This window comes from Solanum verrucosum, unplaced genomic scaffold, assembly GCF_900185275.1.
Source record: "Solanum verrucosum unplaced genomic scaffold, falcon-dt-bn FXZP01000261.1, whole genome shotgun sequence".
Lineage (NCBI taxonomy): Eukaryota > Viridiplantae > Streptophyta > Magnoliopsida > Solanales > Solanaceae > Solanum > Solanum verrucosum.
Window position 1 is genome coordinate 12,793,111 of NW_026019969.1, and position 22,289 is coordinate 12,815,399.

A 22,289-nucleotide genomic window follows, 5' to 3' on the forward strand; every position below is an offset into this window, starting at 1 on the left:
TGCCTCGGTACTTCTAGTGTCCGATACCAATCAACCTAAGAATGTTATTTTCAGGCTGCTTCCAATAGAATCCTTGCAAAATTACAGGCAGAATGTTGCACGATACAAGAACATAAATCAGCAACGCGTTCTTTCCCATCCATTTCAGTACTATGGTCCAGTATTTCGAATAGCCCCATACATCAACCATCACATACACTGCAGTAAATAGAAATCCAGCAGCACCAGCAGTAACACACATATAACTGAAAGAATACAAAGCCTTATTCAAATGCATCCCCAAGCAGTACTCACAAACTACGCCCAATAATACAAGACTAGAGGACGGTATCAACCATTGCTGAATTCTATGTTTATGATCTTTGAAATTGACAATAACGTGCCCGTAATGTAGACCAATAAAGCAAGTAACAATCGCCATTAATGAGCTCAATAGTCCTTCTGGATCGAATGGGGCTTGACACCAAGATGGAGCATTCGGAGGAAGGGGACCGTTGCTAGGGGAATTGACACTACATTCTTTTAATCGTCCATAAATAGGCCTGGTATACAAATGTCGAATTCCCAGTATTTTTCGATTGATCATTCCAACAGCATTACACGCTGGCCCAGTATCTCCCCGTACACCACATTTCACTGAGAAAATCTCTGTTTTCGACGAAGAGATCTGATACTCCCAATCAGGTACATATAAACCGTAGAACAACGAAAGGTATATAACAGTAACCATTATAGTCATGGCACATTGAAGACGATATTTCTTCAGTAAAGATCGTCCTGAATTGACTCTAAAATTAGTAGCCTGAAGCCAAATTTCACATATTGATGCTACCAAAAATGATATTGCAATCCTCTGCAATATGCCCATCCATCTAATGTTCACGATATCTACACCATAAGTTAAATCTCCGAAACCATGAAAATAGCCTCCTTGAAGAAAGAGGCCAATGATGAAAAGCTTAATACCACGATAGATTGCTTTTCTAGTCGCGATCAGTCTACAGGACAAGTTTTTGTACGCGAGTGCAAGTGATACTCCAACAATGAAAAGGAAAAATGGCATAACAAAATCCGCCAGAGTTATACCATTCCACGGTGAATGATTAACAGAAGGATAAATTCCGCCAGCATATTCCACGAATATCATTAACACGACAGTGAGACCGCGAAAAATGTCTAGAAAAAGAAGACGGCCGCTTTGTGTTATACTGGAACCAGTCGATGTTGGTAGCGAATTAAAATTTTGGAATGACAGATCCACATTAACATTGTCCTTTGTTCCATCGCTGGTAATAATGTCAATCCTATGCGACATATTATTCTTTTCTCCGATAAGTCGATTAAATTCCATTTTTTCTAATGAAATATAGCTTCGATTTTATGAAATCTCTCGGCGTATGTATACCTAGATAATACTTATATTTTGGAACAATGCAGCCGGAGAAAAATATGAAGAGGAGATTTTCTATTTTTTTTCCCTCTAATACTAATTTGAAGGGAAGTCAATAATTCTAAAGTTGTCCAGAAAATAGGTAGGTACCTAACGCCCATATTTATACTAGTGTAAAACCTAGTTTAACTAGAATTAGAAAACTTATTTCTATATAATTTTCACTACAATCCTATTTAGATATTAATTAACTAGAGAAACTAAAAACATCAATTGTTAAACACTTGCGGTTTCCTAATCCAAACTTGAAAATAATTAAGCATATTATACGTTCGACTTAACACATTATCGGAGAAATTAATGTATAAAATAATGTTGTGACCTTATATAATTTTAGTCTAAAAATACAATTTACATAGCATTAAATTTTGGAAACTTAGGTTTCTTGCCTTTCTGATCAAATTTTCTGGTCATTTAGCATTACCCAAAATACAATTTAAAAAGTTTTGACTATTTTAGGTGTTAATTAATTGGTCGATATTCGATAAGCATAATTTTTAGGGCCCTTGCAAGTATGGATTGGGATACCTGTTGCTCCCAATTGCACACGCAAGTGTACGTGGTCGCGCAAATAATATAGTGGCTCTTAAAAGAACCAGATTATCGAACCCAAAGGACTTGTCAATTAACTATTTTTCCTAAATTATATTGGTCAAATTATTTATTTAAGAGTATCAAAAAGAAAAGAATGCAAGAATAAAAGAATGAGATTACTTACAATAGTTGGAAAATCCCAGGGTTGCAGCATGTATTAGATCTCATGTATCATATTTTAGGTAAAGAACTAATTTTAGTTGTCAAGTTACTGGTTTACAGGGTTAATTGTATGATCCGGGTTCACACATCTCGTCGCCTACCCCAATTAGCTATCTAACTACATCGTTGAACGGGGATGAATAGACAAACTGGCGAACATTTATATTTCATCCTGTTTCGTAACCAAGTAAGGTGTTCGTCTGGGCGTCACTCCTGAACACTAATCACCTCAATCTAATGGGTGTACCGAGCTCTCTATATTCCCTGGTCTATCTAACCCCTTCTCTCTCGATTTTAAGATTAGACAATATATTTATCTTAAGGTGATCAAGCATAAAATACTAAAACAAGAATATAGAAGTAACTTATAATGACAATCAAGAATTAATTCGAAAACCTTAAATAATCAACATTGAATCCGTAGCTACAGCCCCAGAACAAGGGCTTTAGCTACTAATCTCTAAGAAAATAAGAAGAAGAAAAGAAAAGAATTTAAAAAGTATTGACGACTTTATACTTTGATACCCTCTAATTGATCTTCACCTCTGCCTAATCTCCAAAATAATTATTTCTATGGACTATTTATAGATATAGAAAACGCTCAATAAAATAATTGAATCCCAATCAAATTAGGAACCCAAACCGAATAGAATTGGATTTCCCATTTTTACGCGTGAACTCTGACCGCCTCTGCACGACTTCAACAATATGAAGGTGTCTTCCGTTGCTGCCAAGTGGAAGCATCCTCTTTTCCTATCTGAACTAGGGGTGTGCATTCAGTTTTTCGGTTTGGTTTTACACTATTCAGTTTGGATTTTCGGTTTTTTGTTTTGTAAAAGTGTAACCCAATCCGATCCAAAATAAATTTGGTTTGGTTTGATTTTCCTCTATTCGGTTCCTTTTTTTCGGTTTGATTATTCAGTTATGTCAATAATTAATAACATATATAACCAAAGTAATAATATTTAATCCCTTAAATATACTTTCTAATATAAATCATAAGTAAAACTTAAAACACAATACTTATAAATATACGTATTATAGATGTAATTCAAACATAAAATATAAACGTAATCATCATGAAAGGCAATAACCAAAAAGGGACAAAAGTGGTTAACTCCAACTTAATTCTAAGCCTAAACATTATATATATATATATATATATATATATATATATAGGGAGAGAGAGAGAGAGAAAGAGAAAGAGAGAGAGATAATTCATTTTTTTTCGGTTTTCAGTTTTTATTTTTTAAAATTCGAAACCAAACCAAACAAAGTAATTTATTAATCCAAAACCAATCTGAAAAACCAAAAAACCAATCCTAATAAAAATTCGGTTTGATTATTTGATTTAATCCGCATAGTGCACACCCCTAATTTGAACTTTGCAACTTTATATTTTATACATTATTATATTAAATTTATTCCATTAAGTTGTCTGCTTGATTTCCTTCTTCAATCTTCAATCTTTAATTTGTTTTAGCTTCAAACTTCTTCAACTTTACAACAATTCACTTCTACAAATAAAATACACTATTTAGCACAATCCATAAAATTAATGCTCAAAAAGGACAGATATAAATAATAAATGTGAGGCAAATAATAATTAAAAATATGTATTTTTGGCTTCACATCAACACCTATCGATTCGGGGCTAATGTAAATATGGGATATACTCACCTAATTAAATTTGTACTAAACGTAATTGATTAATATCATTTTACCATCAATTTTCTTAAATTAGGTTTCATAATTTGTGGAAAAATTTAGAAATTGATTATGCAAATCTTGAAACTTTTTTTTTTAAAATTGTTGTTGTTGTTGTTGTTATTATTATTATTTTTGTTCTTATCAAAAAAGAAATCTCTTTTTCTTAAAAACAAACAAACTAACTAATTATTCATCATTAATCACTTGCGGGAAATATACGACAGGCTTCGAATGAGGTTTTGAAGAAAGAGATAGAGATTCTCAAGAGCGGTTTTCAAGAGCAAAGACCGGAGAACAGTAAAAGCTGATTTATTCAATTAGGCTTGTGATGGAGCGGAGAAAGATATGTTTGAAAATGAATCAAGGGGCTCTTTTAGTTAAATGGTATTGAAATTAAAACATCTTTTATATAGTTAACTCATTAAACGAGTCATGTAACTCGTGTTAATAATTGAGTATGATTTGTGATCATTTAGGTTCTAAATAAATTTAAATATTAATTTTAATTTTTTAAAAATATTTTTTAGAAAATTTTGCAGATGTCATGTCATTAAATTGATATAATTTTTTTTTTTTTTGGGAGTAATGATCATGGAAAAGCTAACTTGACAAAGTAGAGTCACCATCTAAGTTACTAACTCTATTTCAATTTGTTGATTAATATACGTGATCTTAACATACATAATTACACACAAGTATTTAATGGTTAACTCCTGAAATATAAATGGAGGCTATATATTTACGAATTTCTAATTGAACGATTTGCAATTATTATGGTTAGAATAATTAAAATTAAAATTTTAAATTATTTACATATAGGGGACTCTCAAAAATTAATTTCATGTTCTTTGTTGTGCTCGTAATGAACTAGGAGTCTAGGACTCGTAATATTGTTTCTCGATGGAAAGTGTACTCTTGGATCGAAAAAAACAAAATGCATCTTTATAAGTGTCTTTCTAACCCAAAAAAGATACTTTATCAATTAATCAACAATACTTATTATTCCCGTATTAATTTTGAGATCATTGTAGAACTACAGTTGGATTGGCTTTAAAATGTCTTCTCATGCTTGACGGTTGCCAATCTTATCCAAATTTTCTTGGCTATTTATATTCGTATATCTTCCATTGTTGAGAATAAATAGGTACCAAAAATAAATATCAAGAAAACTCTTCCTCCTATAATTTTGTGTGTGGAATTTTTATTTTTTATTGAATTTGATTAGATTAAAACCTTTAATTTTAATTAGAAGAGCTTAGAGAATAAACTTGTAATGACTGAAATATATACCTCGAATTTTAATTAATTTCTTACAATATTTATGATAAAAAATATTTAGTAAGATTTTCATAATACACATGTTAGCAAAGGCATTCGAAAACAAATCCGCCTATCATTAATACTACTCCAATGTAACACCAGTTTCCACTTTCCATGATGGAAAAGGAAGGTAAAAAAAATGGGAGTGGGACCCACCTAAAAATATTTTGGAAAGTAGAAAAGAAATAGAAGATGAAAATGAGAAAAAGAACAGATTAATTTAAATTATTAACGCGCTGATGTGTAAGTGCAAAATACACTACAATTTGCCAAGTGAAGTCAGCATAAGATGTTTTAACCAATTTCTTCTTGTTTTTGTCTCCCTCAAAACTCCTCTACAGTTTTTCAACATCTCCTAGCAAGTTCTAGAAAACTTTTGCTTGTCCTGACACAAGTTCGATATGAAAATAAATTATGTTTCTTACTAGTTACGAAGATAAAAGTTATGAACTTGTTATACTTCGTAGTACATTATATTAATTATATTATGGTACAAAATATCTTCCTAATTTATTCTTTGGTACCAGGGGTATTTTTGGTCATTATTTGTTACTTAAAATGAGTAAGGAGTTTATAGGACCCAAATTACCCCCAGCCTCCAGCCCCACCCTTCTTTATATATTGAAGCAATAATATATTTTTTTTATTGTCAAGTCTCCTATTCAGACTAAAACGGCGGCGCTACTTACCCCACTGTGGTAGGGCCCAATGTCGGAGCACAAAAAGGCCGCTCTATTCAAATACAAATCATGGTCTCCTGACATTCAACGTGAAGAAGTTTGGCTCAAACGCAAGAAGAAGCACTTTCAGCGTCTCGCCGCCGAACGCCGTTCATTGAGCCTCCTCACCGCCGAACGCCTTTCATTGAGCCTCAACGCCGATGAACTCCGTTACTTGAGCCTGAGCAACGGCGATGAAGACCGTTCATTGAGGATCAACGCCGATGAACGGCGTTCATTGAGCCTCAGCGCTGATGAACGCCGCTCATTGAGGTTCATCGCCGATGAACTCCGTTCAATGAGCTTGAGCAAAGGCGATGAACGCCGTTCATTGAGCTTTATCGCCGATGAACTCCGTTCTATGAGCTTGAGCAACGGCGATGAACGCCGTTCATTGAGCTTCAACGCTGATGAACTCCGTTCAATGAGCCTGAGCAACGGCGATGAACGCCGTTCATTGAGCTTCAACGCTGATGAACTCCGTTCAATGAGCCTGAGCAACGGCGATGAACGCCGTTCATTGAGCTTCAACGCTGATGAACTCCGTTCAATGAGCCTGAGCAACGCCGATGAACGCCGTTCATTGAGCTTCAACACTGATGAACTCCGTTCAATGAGCCTGAGCAACGCCGATGAACGCCGTTCATTGAGCTTCAACACTGATGAACTCCGTTCATTGAGCCTCAGCGCCTATGAACGCCGTTTATTGAGCCTCAGCGCCGATGAACGCCGTTCATTGAGCCTCAGCGCCGATGAAGATTACCGTCGTTCAATGAGCATCACTAACGACGATCTCGATGAACTCCGTGCTTGTTTTGAATTAGGATTTAGATTCGATTCAAATTCTGATTTGGATCCGAAGCTTACCAAAGCTTTTCCCGCTTTGGAGCTTTATCATGCTGTGAATAAGTTATCTCGATCCTCTTCTTCGGTTTCGACGGTAACTTCTGACGGTGAAACTCCGTCATCTGTTGAAACCTCTGTCTCCATTGTTGAACCAGGTAAAATAAAATGAAATTTATCGACACCAAACTGCGCTAAAAATATTTAAAATTTATGAGCTTTCAATTTCTTGACCTATACCTCATTTTGGTTTTAACTTTCCTTGTACAACTATAAAATCAACCTAAAAATTAGTGTTTGTTCTTAATTAATTAAATATTTATATTTATTTAATAACTTTCCTTATTATTATACAAATATAAAATCTACTTAAATTTGATTTATAATTAAATATTTATATATATTAATGCTCCAATTACTTTCCTTATACAAATATTAAACCAAGTAAAACAAACAAATTACAACGATTTGAGCCGTGCTAATAATTTGTTTTGTTTGTGAAGGTGCTGATCAGGAGACAATGAAGCTGAAGCTGAAACAATGGGCACAAGTTGTGGGTCTTTCAGTGCTTCCATCACCTTCTATCAATTACTAGTAGATTCAAAATTTAAAGTTGTTAGTAATATTCGATTATCAGAATATTACGTAGATGTTAAACTTTCTTGCGAGAGCGAGCAGGTGCAAACAAGATGTATTATGCATGTTGTTTTAATGCTCAGTTGAATAATAAATGGAACTGGATTCCTATTTACTCCATCTGTTTTTAATTAAAATTACTAGCTTCATTCGAACACAATATAACTGATACTATTATATATTTGCAAGTTTAGGGGTGAAAATTCATAAATAATAGTACTGTATATAATTAAAATTTGTCATGATTAGGTTAGTAAAATTAAATTACAGATTATTGTTATTTTGCCAATGATAACAGGTCAGATTTTAGTGACTGTACACTTACTGTAATTATATACAACAGGTGCAACATTAGCAAGGATATTGAGATATATTTCATTCGCAGAATTATTTTTTTTTTAAGTATATATAGGTATATGTTGAGCCTTCTTTGGCCTCTTCATGTATTTATGTTTTATATTTTACTACTTTAATACTTATTCTATCCTTATAATTAAGTATCGATTATTTTCAATTTATTTTCTAATGAGTTAGATGAATACTTATTATAATAATTAGAGTAATACAACAAAATGGTCATTTTATGTATGGCTTCTCAAAAGATATGTCAAGTCATAAAACATGGATGGAGGGAGTATATAAATATTATAGGGTGAAATCAAATGTTACGTTGTATGCAAATTAGGAAAATGCATATAGAAGTTATGTTACGAATATAACTTAGCTGGAGGACCTATGTGAGAAGATGCCAAATTACATTTGGAACCCTATGAAGATTCCTATATATATAAGAGGGAAATACTCAATTAAGATTATGCTATGAACTTGTATCTTATTTCTTAGTTTCTTAGGTTAATCTGGAACCTCCCCCATTCTTCCTTTTTATTTCTACTTCTTCCTTTGGAAGGATTGGTTACTAGTTTGCATGAACTCTTATAATTGTACGTGTAATTCCAATTATCCATTTGAATACAATATGAGTTCATTACAAGTTAAGTCTGATGTTACAATTAAAGACACTAACAAAAAATCGAAATAATTAATTTTAGGAAGCATGAATATTAAGAGGCTATATTAAATTAAATATATTCTTTCCAATTTATATAAACACAAATTTTCTTTAAACGTTGTAAGAATCACGTGAGATTGCAAGTAAGATCATCAATAAGTTCATGGTAATTAAGCCGCTATGATTAGTATGCTGTCTTTTCATTAATTATATAAGTATAAATAACTGAAAGTTTAAACTAACCTTCTTTTTTATGAAAAATTATAAATTTAAAAGTATTCTTATAAAGGAATGGCGGATCGAATATAAAAGTTTTGAAAAAGGTATGTATCATAAGAAGTAAAAATAATATTAATCAGAACATATTAAAATTTTGATTTAACGAAAAATACTTATAAATCAAAAAAGTTGTATATGACCAATTTAATCATGATTTTGGCTTATAGCTAGCCTTATAATCACTTTGTGTTTATCAAACACGTCAATAAATTAAACCATATCTTATAAGCTAAACCAAATACCTCCAACTACAAACTCATCTTCCTTACCAAATTCCAACTACTTTTGGTTTTCTATTTCAATTTCACGAAGACACTTTGTGAAAAGAAATAAATTAAAGAGAAATAAAGGTGTTTGAGTTCACGATAGAGTTTATTGTTCATTGCTAAAATATCATTATATTCTCATTAAAATTTTCATCGAAAATAATATTCAGCGACTATTTTACAAAATAATTTAATTAAATTAATAAAAAACTTATTTTCACATGAAAAAATTAAGAAGCTTCTTAGTGTTCTACTGAAATACTGTTTTTATCATACGTTTTTTCAGTAAGTTATAGATTTCTTGAAAAAAGAAAGATATTTTATTTATTTTATAATATAAATTTTTATTAATTCACAATTGAGAAAATTTCTATTTTTAATGCTTGTTGTAGCCCACTTTTTTATTAAAGTGAAGTAGTAAAATTTTAGATTCCAACACTAAAATGAAGACAATATCTCATTGGCGAAGGGATATGTTTTTTAAAAAAAAAAAAAATTTGCATGGAACACCTCTAAAAACATGTGATATATCATATTTATAGCGTGGATATTAGCAATAATCACGTGTAACGTAACATGGTGATGGACCAATTATTATTTTAATCAGTTCAATGAAGTACATTCTTTTACTTATGCATCCAAAAACATTATTACTGAAGTCTATATTCTTTTAACATATTGTGATATGAACCATTTTAGGACAAGTTATATGATATTCTAAAAGGTCTCGAACAGTATCATGTGATACTTTTTTCTTTTCTTATTGGATGTTTTAAAAGTATGATATATTTTTATATTTAGTTTAAAGATTAATTTAATTTAAAATTATTTGATTTTTATTAAGATAATGATCATATAAATAAATTATGATTTATTTTTAGATTATATATTTTTAGAATCTTTTATTTTGATTTTTAGAAGGCATCACTTCTATAGAGTACTGGTGAGGCTAATTATATAGTATGTTGTATAGGACATAAAGTTAGCCAGTTAAAAATTCTCATGTTTAGAAGATGATGTGTGGGTTAGGAGGGATAACATTAGAGTGAGGACATCCGGGATAAGAAACGAGCTAGCGACCTCTAATATGGTGTATAATTAGATGAGAAAAGCGAGACTGAGATGATTTGAACATGTGATCAAGAGCGTAAGCGAATTCAGGATTTCAAGTCTCTGGGTGCCAAGTAGGTTCATCGGTTAAATTAGTTTTAGGCTTCAGTTGAATTATTCGTCTTTTCGGTCTATGACAAATATGAACAATATTAAGATGACAATTTATGTATTATATATACTACAAATTCTTTGTGCATGGGTCATGCTAATCTTCTCCGCATTGTTTCAATTTTATCAGATGTCTCCAACGGAGCAAAAGTTTATCGTTTTAATTTAGATGCTCTTGTTGAAAATCAAATTCAAGACCGACAACGGAAGATTTTTTCTCACATAATATTTGGGAAAACTCATTTTAGCTCAATTGTTTTGACTATTTAAACTCTCACCTTACCATTTTCCCTTCCCTTCCCTACCTTCATATATAAATACAAATTTGCACCCCACATTTGATTGAGATCATAAAGTAAACAAAGTTAAAACTTTCAATTATACTATAAATATCATAAATATTCATCATTCATTTATAAGTGTGCCCGACAAGTTTTCATATTTTGAAAATGATCAATGACGATATCATTGCTTGTATTTACAATAGATCATGTTTTAAGTAACACACTAGTCAAATATACTTATAAATTACTACTCCATATTAAGACAACTATTAGAAACAAACAAAAAAAATAATGTGCCGCTGTCATATTAAGGGAGCAAGTTAAAATTGCAAATTAAAAAACTGTCAGGGCCTCAGCGAGATTCGACCTCGCGACCTCCGTGTTAGAATATGACCCTTAGGCAGCCGCACCTTAAGGCCTTACGTTTAGTATTTGTAATTATATTGTAGATATATACCTATATATACTAGAGTTTCCGTCGAATCCCGTGGGTGGTGTGGCACCCCACGAACCTAACTAGATCCATCCCGATTCAAGAGAGAGGTGAAAAAAACCTAATGATGAGGTGTGAGAGGTTGACGATGGTGAGTTCAAGGAGCTGGAGTAAAGGTAGATCGAAGAGACATTGGAGAAAGGTAATTAATTAGACAAATATCTTTAACCCACTTAAGACATGACCTTAGATATATAAGATAATTTGGAGGTCGCGATTTAGGTTAGAAGGTTAATACTCCGTATGTTTGAGCATTGTCTCGCTTTCCTACGAGTTAAGGTTGGTGGTAGTTTGACGCTCTGTACCTGTTTCTCCTTTATACTGGTAGTATTAACAATGTTGCTTAGTACTTCTCTATCCTGCGTTATGTTGCTATCGACTCATGTGTTTTGATTATCGCAAATATTTTATTATTTTTATTGCTTCTTTTTACTGTATGTTGATATTTTCTTTAGTATTTAGTATATCTTTTTTTATACTATTTGATATGTGTTATTTAAGTTAGAATTGTTTCTAAAATAATTTTTCTATTATTGTTAGGTGAGAATAAGTTCTCCTTATATTTTAGACTTTTTCAGACCTTACTCTATTATCCCTACATTAAATATATCATTTTTATAATTTTCTATTTTTAACCTTTTTGTTTAATCAAATACTATTATTTCTTCTGTCTTAAATTATTTTTTGAATATGTTTTAAAAAGAATAATTCAATTCTATCTAATAATAGCACTTTATACATCTATTTTACTTTAATAAAATAATTTTTTTTAATTTTTTTTTAATATTTAATATCAAATTAAACTATCTCATATGAATTAGGAGAGAGAACATAGATTAAGACAAATGAAATAATCTAAAACTGAGACGGAACTAACTTGCTCCGCCACCAGATTTTTTTTTCCCTTTTCATTTCACTATCCAAACAACAAATAAAAATTGGGGGACCCACATATTCGTTATTTGAACATATTAAAAAGTAGTCCTGGGCTACAATTATTATTATTATTATTTTAAAAAAACTAAAATATCTCAGAATTGTAGCATAAGATATTTTCGAATTAGAGTTTGGTGATTAATCATTATTTGGACATGTAATCATGATAAGCATCTCTACGACCAGTGGCGTAGCCACGTGGTGGTAAAGGTGTCCAATTCGGAAAAAAAATTCATATATATAAGTAAAATGATACACGAAATGATTAAAAAACATATCTTGGACACTCTTAACATAACAAGTTGCTATTTCTGAACACCCTTTGTGAAATTTCTGGTTCCCCCACTGTCTACGACTGAATTTTGTTTATTTATTATAAAAAAATAATTACGTAAAGGTTTGCACTTTATAATTAAGACTCATGAATTAATAAAACATCTTATATGGAAATGGGAACATATTATAATGTCCCACCAATTGTAATTGAATAATTTTTTTTCTTCTGATATCATCATCATGTCTACCGCATATATTTTAGTTATATCACTTTTTGGATAAGAGATCAGCACAAAAATACTACTATAAAATATATAATAAAAATAATTATCGAGGATTGTAGTATTATTTTATCTTATATTAAAGATGAAATAAATTTTTTGAAATAACTAATTTCCAAATTGCTTGTTCTTCAATCAAACGAACTGTAAGTATTTAATTTTATGTTGGAGGAGGAGGGGCTACGTCAATTTCTTAAATAAATGGGAAAATGACAAAATAAATGATTTACATACACAAAATGCTTAGGCTAAATCCTATTATCATAGATTACTTTGTAAATTATTTTCCAAGAATTTATCTATGGTGTCCTTTCTTAGTTGTTGCCACAAAGAAGATGGATTGTGTAGCAAAACCTAAATAGTTTTGGAATAATGGCATAGTTATTATGACGTTGTTAAATGTAATTGAATTTTGAGGGTTTATCTTGAAGTCATTTCCACATTAAAAGCTAAAATCAGTCATGGAAAGAACTTAATTATACACTAGGCAATTACTTGGGGTTCTATCAGAAATTTAAAATTGATCACGTGTAGAGGATGAAATTCAGAAAAGTGGAACAAGAAAGATAAAGACAATCAGATAGTGAATGATAACAAGAGATTTGAAACCTTCAAAGTGACAATGCAATGTTTGCAAAGCAAATTAAAGTACGATACAACAAAATATAAGGAGCAAACTAATTAGCTGAATAATTTCCATAAGTTAGTTAAGAAGTAGTTAAAACTAGCCGCATGATTTTCAGAAGTTATTTAGAAAGTAGTTAACATGTGGATTAGGAAAACAGATTAACAAGATAAAAAAAAACATAGTTTGTTCATTTAGCTCATTATCAAAGATGAAAAGAATATTGTTTAATCTATTCTGAATTTTTGTATATCTACCTGCATGATTAGCAAGCTTTAAATAATGAGAATTTCCATTCAAAGAGGACTGACTTAATGTATATATCTTAGAGCTTAATATAAATGAGAGACGTGACAATAAAAAAAGCAATGTATAGCCATACAGTTGCAATGGTCCAAAAATTGAAGTTCATTCAAAAAATATTTTAGAATACGAGAAATTGAACATGAAATATGCAAAGAAAGAAAAATTTAAAATAAATAACAAAAATAATATAGGAGAATAACAACAAAGTACGAAAATTCAAATTGCATCAACAATAAATCTATTTATTTCGAATTAAAAAGACCATGTTGGGTTGCATATATTATTTTAAATAATTTGATCACCTAATTGCACCCTATATGAATTAAAATATCTGAATCATATTAGGAGTTGTAGCGTAAAATATTTTTGAGCTATAATTCGTTGATAAATAGTTATTTTATTTGAAAGTGTAAGCATAATTTTTTCAAACACCTGTATGGTTGAGTTCTATTAATCATAATTTCCCAAACATCATCTATATGATTGGGTTTTATGAATCTTAATTCAGAATAGAAATAGACATGTAATCACAATTTTTTCGACACTTGAGAGATGAATAATATTGGATGGATTTGAATTCGAAAGAATTAAATGAATTAATTATATATACACATGATATATTTTAATTATATTTTCTTTATCAGATAATTAGTGAAGGATTAAATAATTACCCCTCAAACTATCCAATAGCAATTTACAATTAAATAAATGATTAAGTCACGTGCTTTGCTTAATTTATTCTAGAATAGTTTGTCAAAATTGACCGTAGACTAATTACTAGTTACATTAAACAATTTTTAAATATTATAAAAAGCGCCAAAAATAAAATAAAATTGCATTCAGGTCAGTACTAATAATATGTGAGAGAATTTATTTGCTGAAAAGTACGTGTTAACTCCCTCCGTCTTAATCGATTTGTACTAAGGAAAATGACATAATTAAGAGGGATAAAACAACTAAAATAAATCTAATTATATTATACAAATATATGTCACGGAAACAACCTTAAAATATCTAATTAGATATTTATCTCATTTCTTAATATCGTTTATAAGAGCGATTCAAATAAATTGGTGATTTGAAGACAAAATTAAATGAAAACCTTAAATTTTTTCTTAAAAAAATCTATTCTTTAGAATGCAAAATTGTTAATAATTTTTTTAAATAATTTTCTTTTAATAATTTATGAAACACACAAATGTGATTAATAATTGGTTATCTTACCTTCCTTTTGATACGTTTTAAAAATATTTTTATTTTGTAACTTCTTTATTCTAATTTTCACTTAATATATTTAAAATCGTAAAATTGAATAACATTTTATAATATTCTACATATTTTTAACTTGTGATCATAAGATTCACAAATAAATTAAAATGGAAGGAGTAGTATTTATGAATAATTTCTATCAACGGTATTATCGTACGGTTATCTGGTATTTGACGCAGTGACCAGTAAACTCTTATTAGCTGTCAGCCTGTCACGCACATGGCGCGTGTTCAGCACTTTCCAATTCCAAAATGCCCACACGCGATTTCGCTCGCTTCCTAGAAAAAATATCTGGTTGACATTTTCTGTAAGATATTATCAACCACTGCTGACGTGGCAAAAAGCCAAAAATCACGACACGTGTAAAAGCGTCGCCATGGGGAGCCCACATTGGCCCCCACCGAAAAAAAATATCCCCGGCTTGATCAAAACCGCCTCCACAGCCCCTAAACCCCCCCACCCCCAACCCCACTCTACCCCAAACTTCACGCTGTTAGTCATCTGCTTGTAAATATATAGAGGAGATATTTGTTGATCTTTTTCAAATCTCACATTATCGGAGAATATAAAATGGAACAGAGCTCCCGGAAGGAGAGACCGTCGTCGTCGTCGGAGAGTTGCGCTAATGAGTTGACCCGGTTGAATTCTGGTGCGTCGTCTTTGAGTGTTGCGGATTCCAAAGATACTTTGCTGCAGGGTGGAAATGCTACCAAGGTAATAATTTCTTTATTTGCGATTCTTCCTGGTTAAATCTCGTGTATCGTTTGGTATTTTGAGGAGATTTTGTGATTTAGTGTCTATAAGGTTATTTCTTTGTCTATTTTCCTAAATTGTTGGTAGTAGATGCTGATATGGTGACCGTATGGGTTCTCTGTTGTCCGTATGATTTTTTTAGCCGGAGCAACGACTAGACATGATAGAGAGAGAGAGGATATTTAGCTTGAGAATTATTGAAGGAAGAAATTGAAAAATTGGCTCACTAGTTTAATTTAGAGATTGGGTTAAAGATCTACGCGTGATATGTTAGTTCAATTCTGTTTTTAATCTGGTTAAGGAATATCTAGCATAACCTAAGTGTGTTTTTGGAGTTGGAAGAAGTGGAATTATGCTCATCTTTTTTGTGTTAAAGAGACAAAGAACAGTTCTTGTGGCAAGGATGGTCTGATTATATTATTATCTCGTGTATACTGCAGGTTAGAGTTTTTGCTCACATGAATTCTCTTTTTATTGAACTTCTATATTTCTCCGTGTTGAGAAGGAGGAAAGGGGGTCATTATTTGTTGAAGTCGTGAGGGGTTGTTGCTTAGTTCTTGTTTAAAGACTGAACTGGAAAATTAGCATCAAAGGAAAAATTGTTCTAGTAGATGATCAATCATGAGTATTTAGCTTGTCATGCTCATTCCAAATTACCTATTTTCAGATCTAATCAAAAAGAATTTTTACACGCTTGAGCAGTACTTTACACTGTTGTCAGGGTCTTTATTGGAGACTTTCACCTATAGATTCAGACTACTCTATTAAATTTTGTGTAGAACATTTTTGTGATGCCATTAGTGTATGGTGTATCAGGCTGAAATTCTCTTTCTTTATGCTTTGGGATTATCAGATCTTGTATTATGTATTCCTGGGTAATCAGCGGATACTGGTAAAAAGAATCGCAGTCAGCCTGCTGGTGGGAGGTAAAAAGTACTTGGTGTAATAGTCCACAAGTTGGCTCTATTCCCTAGTTTTAAAAAAGGTTACTTCATTGTCGCTTTTAGAACCCAGTTTTCTTTAAAGCTACATTTCTAAATATGTAGTCATTGAATGCTTAAAACTTGTGTCACACTTCTTGGTTAGTGATGTTGATGCATAATCCTGCACATGCTGTTAATAATACGGACTACCCTTTTATGCAATTAATATTACAACAACAACATACCTAGTGTAGTTCTAGAAAGTGGGTTCTAGGGAGGGTAAAGTGTATGCCAGCTTATCCCTACCTTTGAGTAGAGAGAATGCTTCCGATAGACACTTGCCTCGTGCAGTTAATATTAATAATCTATTAATAGATTGAATTGTTCTGCTGAAACTGCAGCATGTGTGGGAAGTGTACCTTGATTTGAAATTTGTTTTATCATTATTTTTTAAATGATGTAATACGACTTTTGAGAATGAAATTTCTACTTCTAAAAGGTGTTTTCCTGTGACTGCCTGTTTTCTCAGAGATTTTAGATCCCCCAAGTCTCTAGGTTTTCATTTAGCTGTTAATATGATAGTGCTTGCAAGGTATACACTTTGTTTGCATATAGTGATTCCACCACATTGATCTCTCTGAGCACTCCATAGAAGACACTTGGTTAGTTCCGACTGCTGTGATAAAGCTTGAAATCAAACATGCAAAAGGATAACTAGGGGAAGAACTGAGTTTATAAAGTGTTTGGTTCAAGCATGGAAATGACTTTCCATAATCAAGTGTATTTCAAGAAAAAGAAGGGAGAAGTGGGAAAAAATGTATATTACATAGGGAATAAAAGCCAAAAAGTGCGACATATTATGTGTTGGAGACATCAGATGTGATTAGAAATCTCAAAAACTTTCTCGCTGCCTTTATTCTTCACTGCTGAGAGCATCAAAAGATTAAGTCCTCCTTTCAGGGACATTTTTGAGTATGCTAGGGATGATACCCTAGATTCACCAATCAGTGTAGAAAAGAAAACAAGAAAGATAGTCAGGAAGACCAAGGAGAAAGCAGTATATGCAGCATTTATTGTGGCATGCATATTTCTTGAAATGATTATCTGTGAAAGCTACTTGTGGCATGCATATTTCTTGATATGTTTTTCCAATTTTAACTTAATGAGCATTAACCTGCCAGAATATCAGGATAACAACACTTGCATATTTCACGTCTTAACTTCAGGACAAGTACACAGGATGGACAAATGCAAAGCACAATGCATTTCTGGACTGTCTTGAAGCTTCATTTGTTAAGCAGTTACACAGATCCATGGCATTGCGTGCTGGATCTGTGGAAATGAACCTCAGCTGTAGAAATTTATCAGAAGAGTTATCTGCACATGTCAACAAAGCTTCAAAGCAGGTCAGGAGCCTAATTTTAGTTCATTCTTTATTTCTAGAGCTATAACACGACCCTTTTTGGCTGCGTTTTAACAATGACCTGGGGCAGAGGCAGAAATATATTTTAGGGCCGGCGACATTTTCACACCAAAAACTAGTCTTACTGAGTTACTGACACCAATCTGACTTAAGTGTAAATCATGCAACATCAAGAAGAAAAAGAATTCAAAAATGCACAGCTGATATTCCAAATGTGTGTGTTGTGTGTATCTCTCTATATATGTATGCATGTAGTTAGGATGCTACAATTCAGTATATGTGAAAAATTATGCTGTGTGAGAAATAGCTTTTAACATTGATTTGATGCGATCGTCATTTTACATAACCATAGGCAAATACTTGAATGGAAAAAAAAAATACTACTTCTACTGTCTTGGAAAATTATATTTATTTTGTTCTACTAATAATTAGGTTATATAAGTATATACGAGTAGCATATATAACCAAAATAAATTATGATGATGAACAGATGAAGTAAATATCAAGTATTTGATGTGATCTTCATTTTTGGCTTTTCTTGAATGACTTCTAATGTTCAAAGAAACAAATTTTGGTGTCTTGCCTTTTTATCTGAGATGCCAAAATTCAAGAATTAAGAGGGAAAAATTAACGTCAGGTATAGCCATTAATAGGAGCAGGCCATGGAGAGAATGGGAGAGAAGAAGATCCTGATTCTGTCTTACTTTATAAGTGTACATGATCCATTGTAATTTCCTATTAATTGGGGAAGGAAGCTTAATTATTAAATTCCTACTTTTTACATCCTTTCTCTTTTAGGAAGACATTCTTGCTTTGTTTGAAAATGAGAACTTGTTCGTAGGTTCCGTGCTTTCTAAAGGGATGTTGGTTGAATATAAATTTTTTGCATAATATTTATAGTTGCCTCATTATTTGCCTCCTGTTTTGGTTTCTCCCTGAAGTACTTGTGATCGGTATCACTCCGACTCTTGAAGGCTTCTGCACTCATGTTGGATCCTCCAAATATGCACTACTTCTGGAGGATCCAACATGCACCATCAACATTTTTGAAGAGTCCTAGCAAACATAGATCACTAGGGATCTGCACAAAATTGACCCATCATACCCCACTAGTTTTCTGTAATGACAATGAAAACAGCACCATGCCCGTCTTACAAAGAAAATGAAAAAAACTTCGGTGGATCTTGCTTGATAGTTTTCCCTTCTCTTCCAGTTACCTTTTCTGCGTCATGGCTCTTGGAAGAAGATCAACACTGTGAGGCAGCCACCTGTTGTGTATATCGCAGCTGATTCTCATGATTGCTTAAAATATCTACGCGGTGATGGGCATCATCAGGTTCTGGATAGCCAATTTTGTAGTGAACTCCTTTGCAAGGGGAAACGAACAAGAGATGAGAGGTCTTCTTCATCTTGTGAATACAAAGCAAGATCACATTTAATCCCTTCCAATCCGGGAGAATTTCAGAAAACAGTTTGTAGAGTTACTGGTAAGCACTTTGCTACATTTATGTTAAAATTGTTTTTAATTGAGGATTCGAGGATAGGCGGTCTTCCGTAAAGACTTAAATGTGGAACTTGTAGTTCTACATGCTTAGATTCCTGGGATTCTGAAAAACTAAAGGATCATTATTAATGTACATTAAACATAGGTACAATATAGTTTGTGTAAATTCTACATTTGTTAGTATTTTTTGACATTGTTAGAAATTTTGCAGAAGGTTCAGGTCAGAATTTCTTGGATGAAGATTCAGACGAGAACTCGAGATGCAAAAAGATGAAGACAGCTTCGGTGGATACTACAGACCAAGAGCAAGTACTGTGCATCAACTTCTTCCAATAACCTTTGAAAAAAATGATTTTTAATGGTTGTAAAAAAAAACCATATCTAATCGCTGTATGTGTACTTTAGGTCGTTCCAACAAGGAATACGAGAGTTCAGGAGCTGCTAGTTCCATGTTCCAGAGAAATAACCAAGTAAATCTTGGAAATTCTTCACCAAACAATGACGGGAGCTAGTTCTATGTTCCAGAGTAGTGACAAAGTAAATCTCAAAACTAATCAGAAGACTATGGCAAATGTAAGACTTTTGGAGAAGGGGACTCACTCTCAACACAAGGAGTTGCTTTTCTAAAGGAGGATGGCAAATTTGAGAAAGGTGTACTGGATGAAATCAGATTTGTTGCAGATAGTAGAGTGTTGGCGTGTCATTTTTTGGGTTAAAAAATAGAGTAGGAAAAGTCTAGCGTGCATTTGCATAGTGTTGCGATATAGCAATAATGGTGTAAATGACATGTCGATAGTTATCCATACAAGCGTAAGTGTTTTACACGAGAAAGAAAACATTTGGGGGTGGGGGAGAGGGCAGGGGAACTAGAAAATTATCAGTAGAGAACAAATGTCTATATAAACTATTGCTTCAATAGCTTAATTCTTTTGTTTGTTTTTTCTTTCTTCTCGTCCATTTGAAGATGGATATGTACTTTTCTACGTATATTTAGTGGAATTCTCTCGATCCTTTACTGTGTCTTCAGCTTCTTTTTTTTCCGTAGTCCTGTTCTCTTTTATATGTCACTGTTTCTTTGTTTTGATCTTCGTTGCAGAACAAAGTTGAACTGTTTCAATTTTGAAAGTGGAGTTATGATGTGTTTACGATCGATCATATTGCAAGGTATGAGATTTACATTAATTTATTGGGAAGCCAGCATATGTAATCTTGAGCTCTCCCACTTCAATATCAAGCTTTTGGAGTGTGGTTTTCTTTGGATTGTATCAATGATACAGAGCCGTCCACCTCTCTTTGTGACGGTCGTGCCTTGGTGAAGCCGGTGTTACAGTGTTGCTCGGGGCTAGAATGGGCAGTGATCGTTGAAAAACTAAACAAAAAATCATTAGTCAAATAGTAACAGCTAAATACAATAACAATCCAGTGTTAAGCCCCACCTATGATTTAGACATACCGATTAAGTGGGTGAGTTGTTTGGTATGCATGAATAAATAAGATATCTCATAAAATTATTTTATTCTATTTTCTATATGAATAGTATTTCATTTGAAAATTAATTAACGCTCATAATTCATAAACATGAAATAAAATAATTCGATAATTTGTTTTGGTTTATAATCCTTAATTATCCCACCAGCCAAAAGTAAACAAAAAATGAAAAACTATATCAACATGAATAAATTTGGATAACTATACGCATGAATAAATTTAAAGTAGTACTACATCTGTTTAATATTATTTAATTCTCATATTAAAAATATACTTATTTAAATTTATTTCTCGAATTTTAGAAATTACAAATTTTTTTTTCTTTGTATCCTTAATATTAATAATCACATACAGTAATAGTATACAAATTTAATGGGCTTAAGTCATAGGCGATCACTTAAAATTATTCACATATTTCACTTTAACACCTCAATTAAATCATTTTCGCTGACATGACAAGATGTGTGTAATGCACACAAAGAGAGGCGCGTAAAAGGACAAGTTTTACGAAAACAAAATCTTTTTATATGTTTTTCTTCTTTATTTCCATGGATGTTCCCACCACCATTTTACCGTTCCAACCATCCACAACTCCTTCTCCTTTTCGCGATTTTCAGCCATTCTTCTTTTCAAGTACACCACCTTATTTTTTTCCATCAAATCGGTCGTCATCATCCACAAATATACCATTGTCAAACGACCACAACCGCACATTCAAATCTGCCACCAAATTTTTCGTCGGAAAAAATGGTATTGCCGCTGCCACCATACATATCTCTCCCTGCTTCTCTTTTGTCAAATCGAACCCAAACATAAATTAAATATAAATCTGAAAAATAAAAGAAATGCAGAAAGAAAAGAAAATTTTGTGAAGAAGAGGAAGTGGGAATGCCTTTCCTTTGACATGAAATGTTAAGCAGGCATCATGACATAAAGACACAAAAAATTTAAAATAACAAACATCTAGTGATCGATCGTTTTCTCACTTTCGTGTTCATTATTTCCGGCAAAATTAATATGAATCTAAAGTTATTCTTTGAAATTGTTGATGTACTCAAACTCTAAAGAACTCACAATACAAGAACAATAAAAATATCAATAAAAATAAATTGATGTTTAAAGAAAAAACTCAAATTTGAGGACAATGTGTGTGGTGTTTTGGGGGAGAAGGGTTCTGGGTTTCTGGCAAAAGAAGAAAAAGAATAGGAGGGGTTTTCTTTTTTTCTTTTTCCTTTCCTGAAATATATTTTCTCTTTTTAATTTATTTTTTAATTGGTATTCTGCCCCAATACCACATGTCTTCTTTTGATTAGTTACTATGACACATCATCCGCGAGTGTATTACACACACCCTCTCTTTTTAGTTGATTGTTTAAAAAGTGTTCGATAGGTAAAAAAAATTATTTGTGCAAGTGTTCAATAAAAACAAGCTTAAGATGAGGTGTCTAAGTGAAATATATGGACAATTTTAAGCATCTCCAGAATTTAAAATTCCGGGAGTAATTTGGAAAGTGAAATC

General features: G+C 32.2%; 3 protein-coding genes and 1 non-coding gene across 4 annotated transcripts; 2 read left to right on the plus strand and 2 right to left on the minus strand.

Annotated features, from left to right (window-relative positions):
* Positions 1-13: 13 nt before the first annotated feature.
* Positions 14-1,192, minus strand: LOC125815068 (uncharacterized). The gene has a single exon (XM_049494467.1). The coding sequence runs from the start codon at positions 1,145-1,147 to the stop codon at positions 14-16; it is 1,134 nt and encodes a 377-aa protein (XP_049350424.1). The 5' UTR covers positions 1,148-1,192.
* Positions 1,193-5,944: 4,752 nt separating this feature from the next.
* Positions 5,945-7,393, plus strand: LOC125815069 (uncharacterized). Its single transcript, XM_049494468.1, has 3 exons — positions 5,945-6,405; positions 6,625-6,956; positions 7,302-7,393. Exons 1-3 carry the CDS (start codon positions 5,945-5,947, stop codon positions 7,391-7,393), a joined length of 885 nt encoding a protein of 294 aa, XP_049350425.1.
* A 2,864-nt stretch (positions 7,394-10,257) lies between these two features.
* Positions 10,258-10,355, minus strand: LOC125816931 (U6 spliceosomal RNA). Its single transcript, XR_007442254.1, has one exon. It is a non-coding gene; the product is annotated as a U6 spliceosomal RNA (small nuclear RNA).
* A 4,765-nt stretch (positions 10,356-15,120) lies between these two features.
* Positions 15,121-19,867, plus strand: LOC125815710 (cold-regulated protein 28-like). Its single transcript, XM_049495254.1, has 5 exons — positions 15,121-15,393; positions 17,582-17,761; positions 18,992-19,265; positions 19,494-19,591; positions 19,688-19,867. Exons 1-5 carry the CDS (start codon positions 15,250-15,252, stop codon positions 19,754-19,756), a joined length of 765 nt encoding a protein of 254 aa, XP_049351211.1. The 5' UTR covers positions 15,121-15,249; the 3' UTR covers positions 19,757-19,867.
* Positions 19,868-22,289: the final 2,422 nt, after the last annotated feature.

What these genes read in the sequence shown, in the direction of transcription:
- LOC125815068 (XM_049494467.1), bottom strand. Translation starts at nt 1,147, where the DNA reads ATGATATTCGTGGAATATGCTGGCGGAATTTATCCTTCTGTTAATCAT.
- LOC125815710 (XM_049495254.1), top strand. Translation starts at nt 15,250, where the DNA reads ATGGAACAGAGCTCCCGGAAGGAGAGACCGTCGTCGTCGTCGGAGAGT. An exon ending in AGGGTGGAAATGCTACCAAG is followed by an intron (nt 15,394 to 17,581) that starts GTAATAATTTCT and finishes TCTTAACTTCAG; the next exon opens with GACAAGTACACAGGATGGAC. An exon ending in AACAGTTTGTAGAGTTACTG is followed by an intron (nt 19,266 to 19,493) that starts GTAAGCACTTTG and finishes GAAATTTTGCAG; the next exon opens with AAGGTTCAGGTCAGAATTTC.
- LOC125815069 (XM_049494468.1), top strand. Translation starts at nt 5,945, where the DNA reads ATGTCGGAGCACAAAAAGGCCGCTCTATTCAAATACAAATCATGGTCT. An exon ending in CTGAGCAACGGCGATGAACG is followed by an intron (nt 6,406 to 6,624) that starts CCGTTCATTGAG and finishes CACTGATGAACT; the next exon opens with CCGTTCATTGAGCCTCAGCG. An exon ending in TGTCTCCATTGTTGAACCAG is followed by an intron (nt 6,957 to 7,301) that starts GTAAAATAAAAT and finishes TTGTTTGTGAAG; the next exon opens with GTGCTGATCAGGAGACAATG.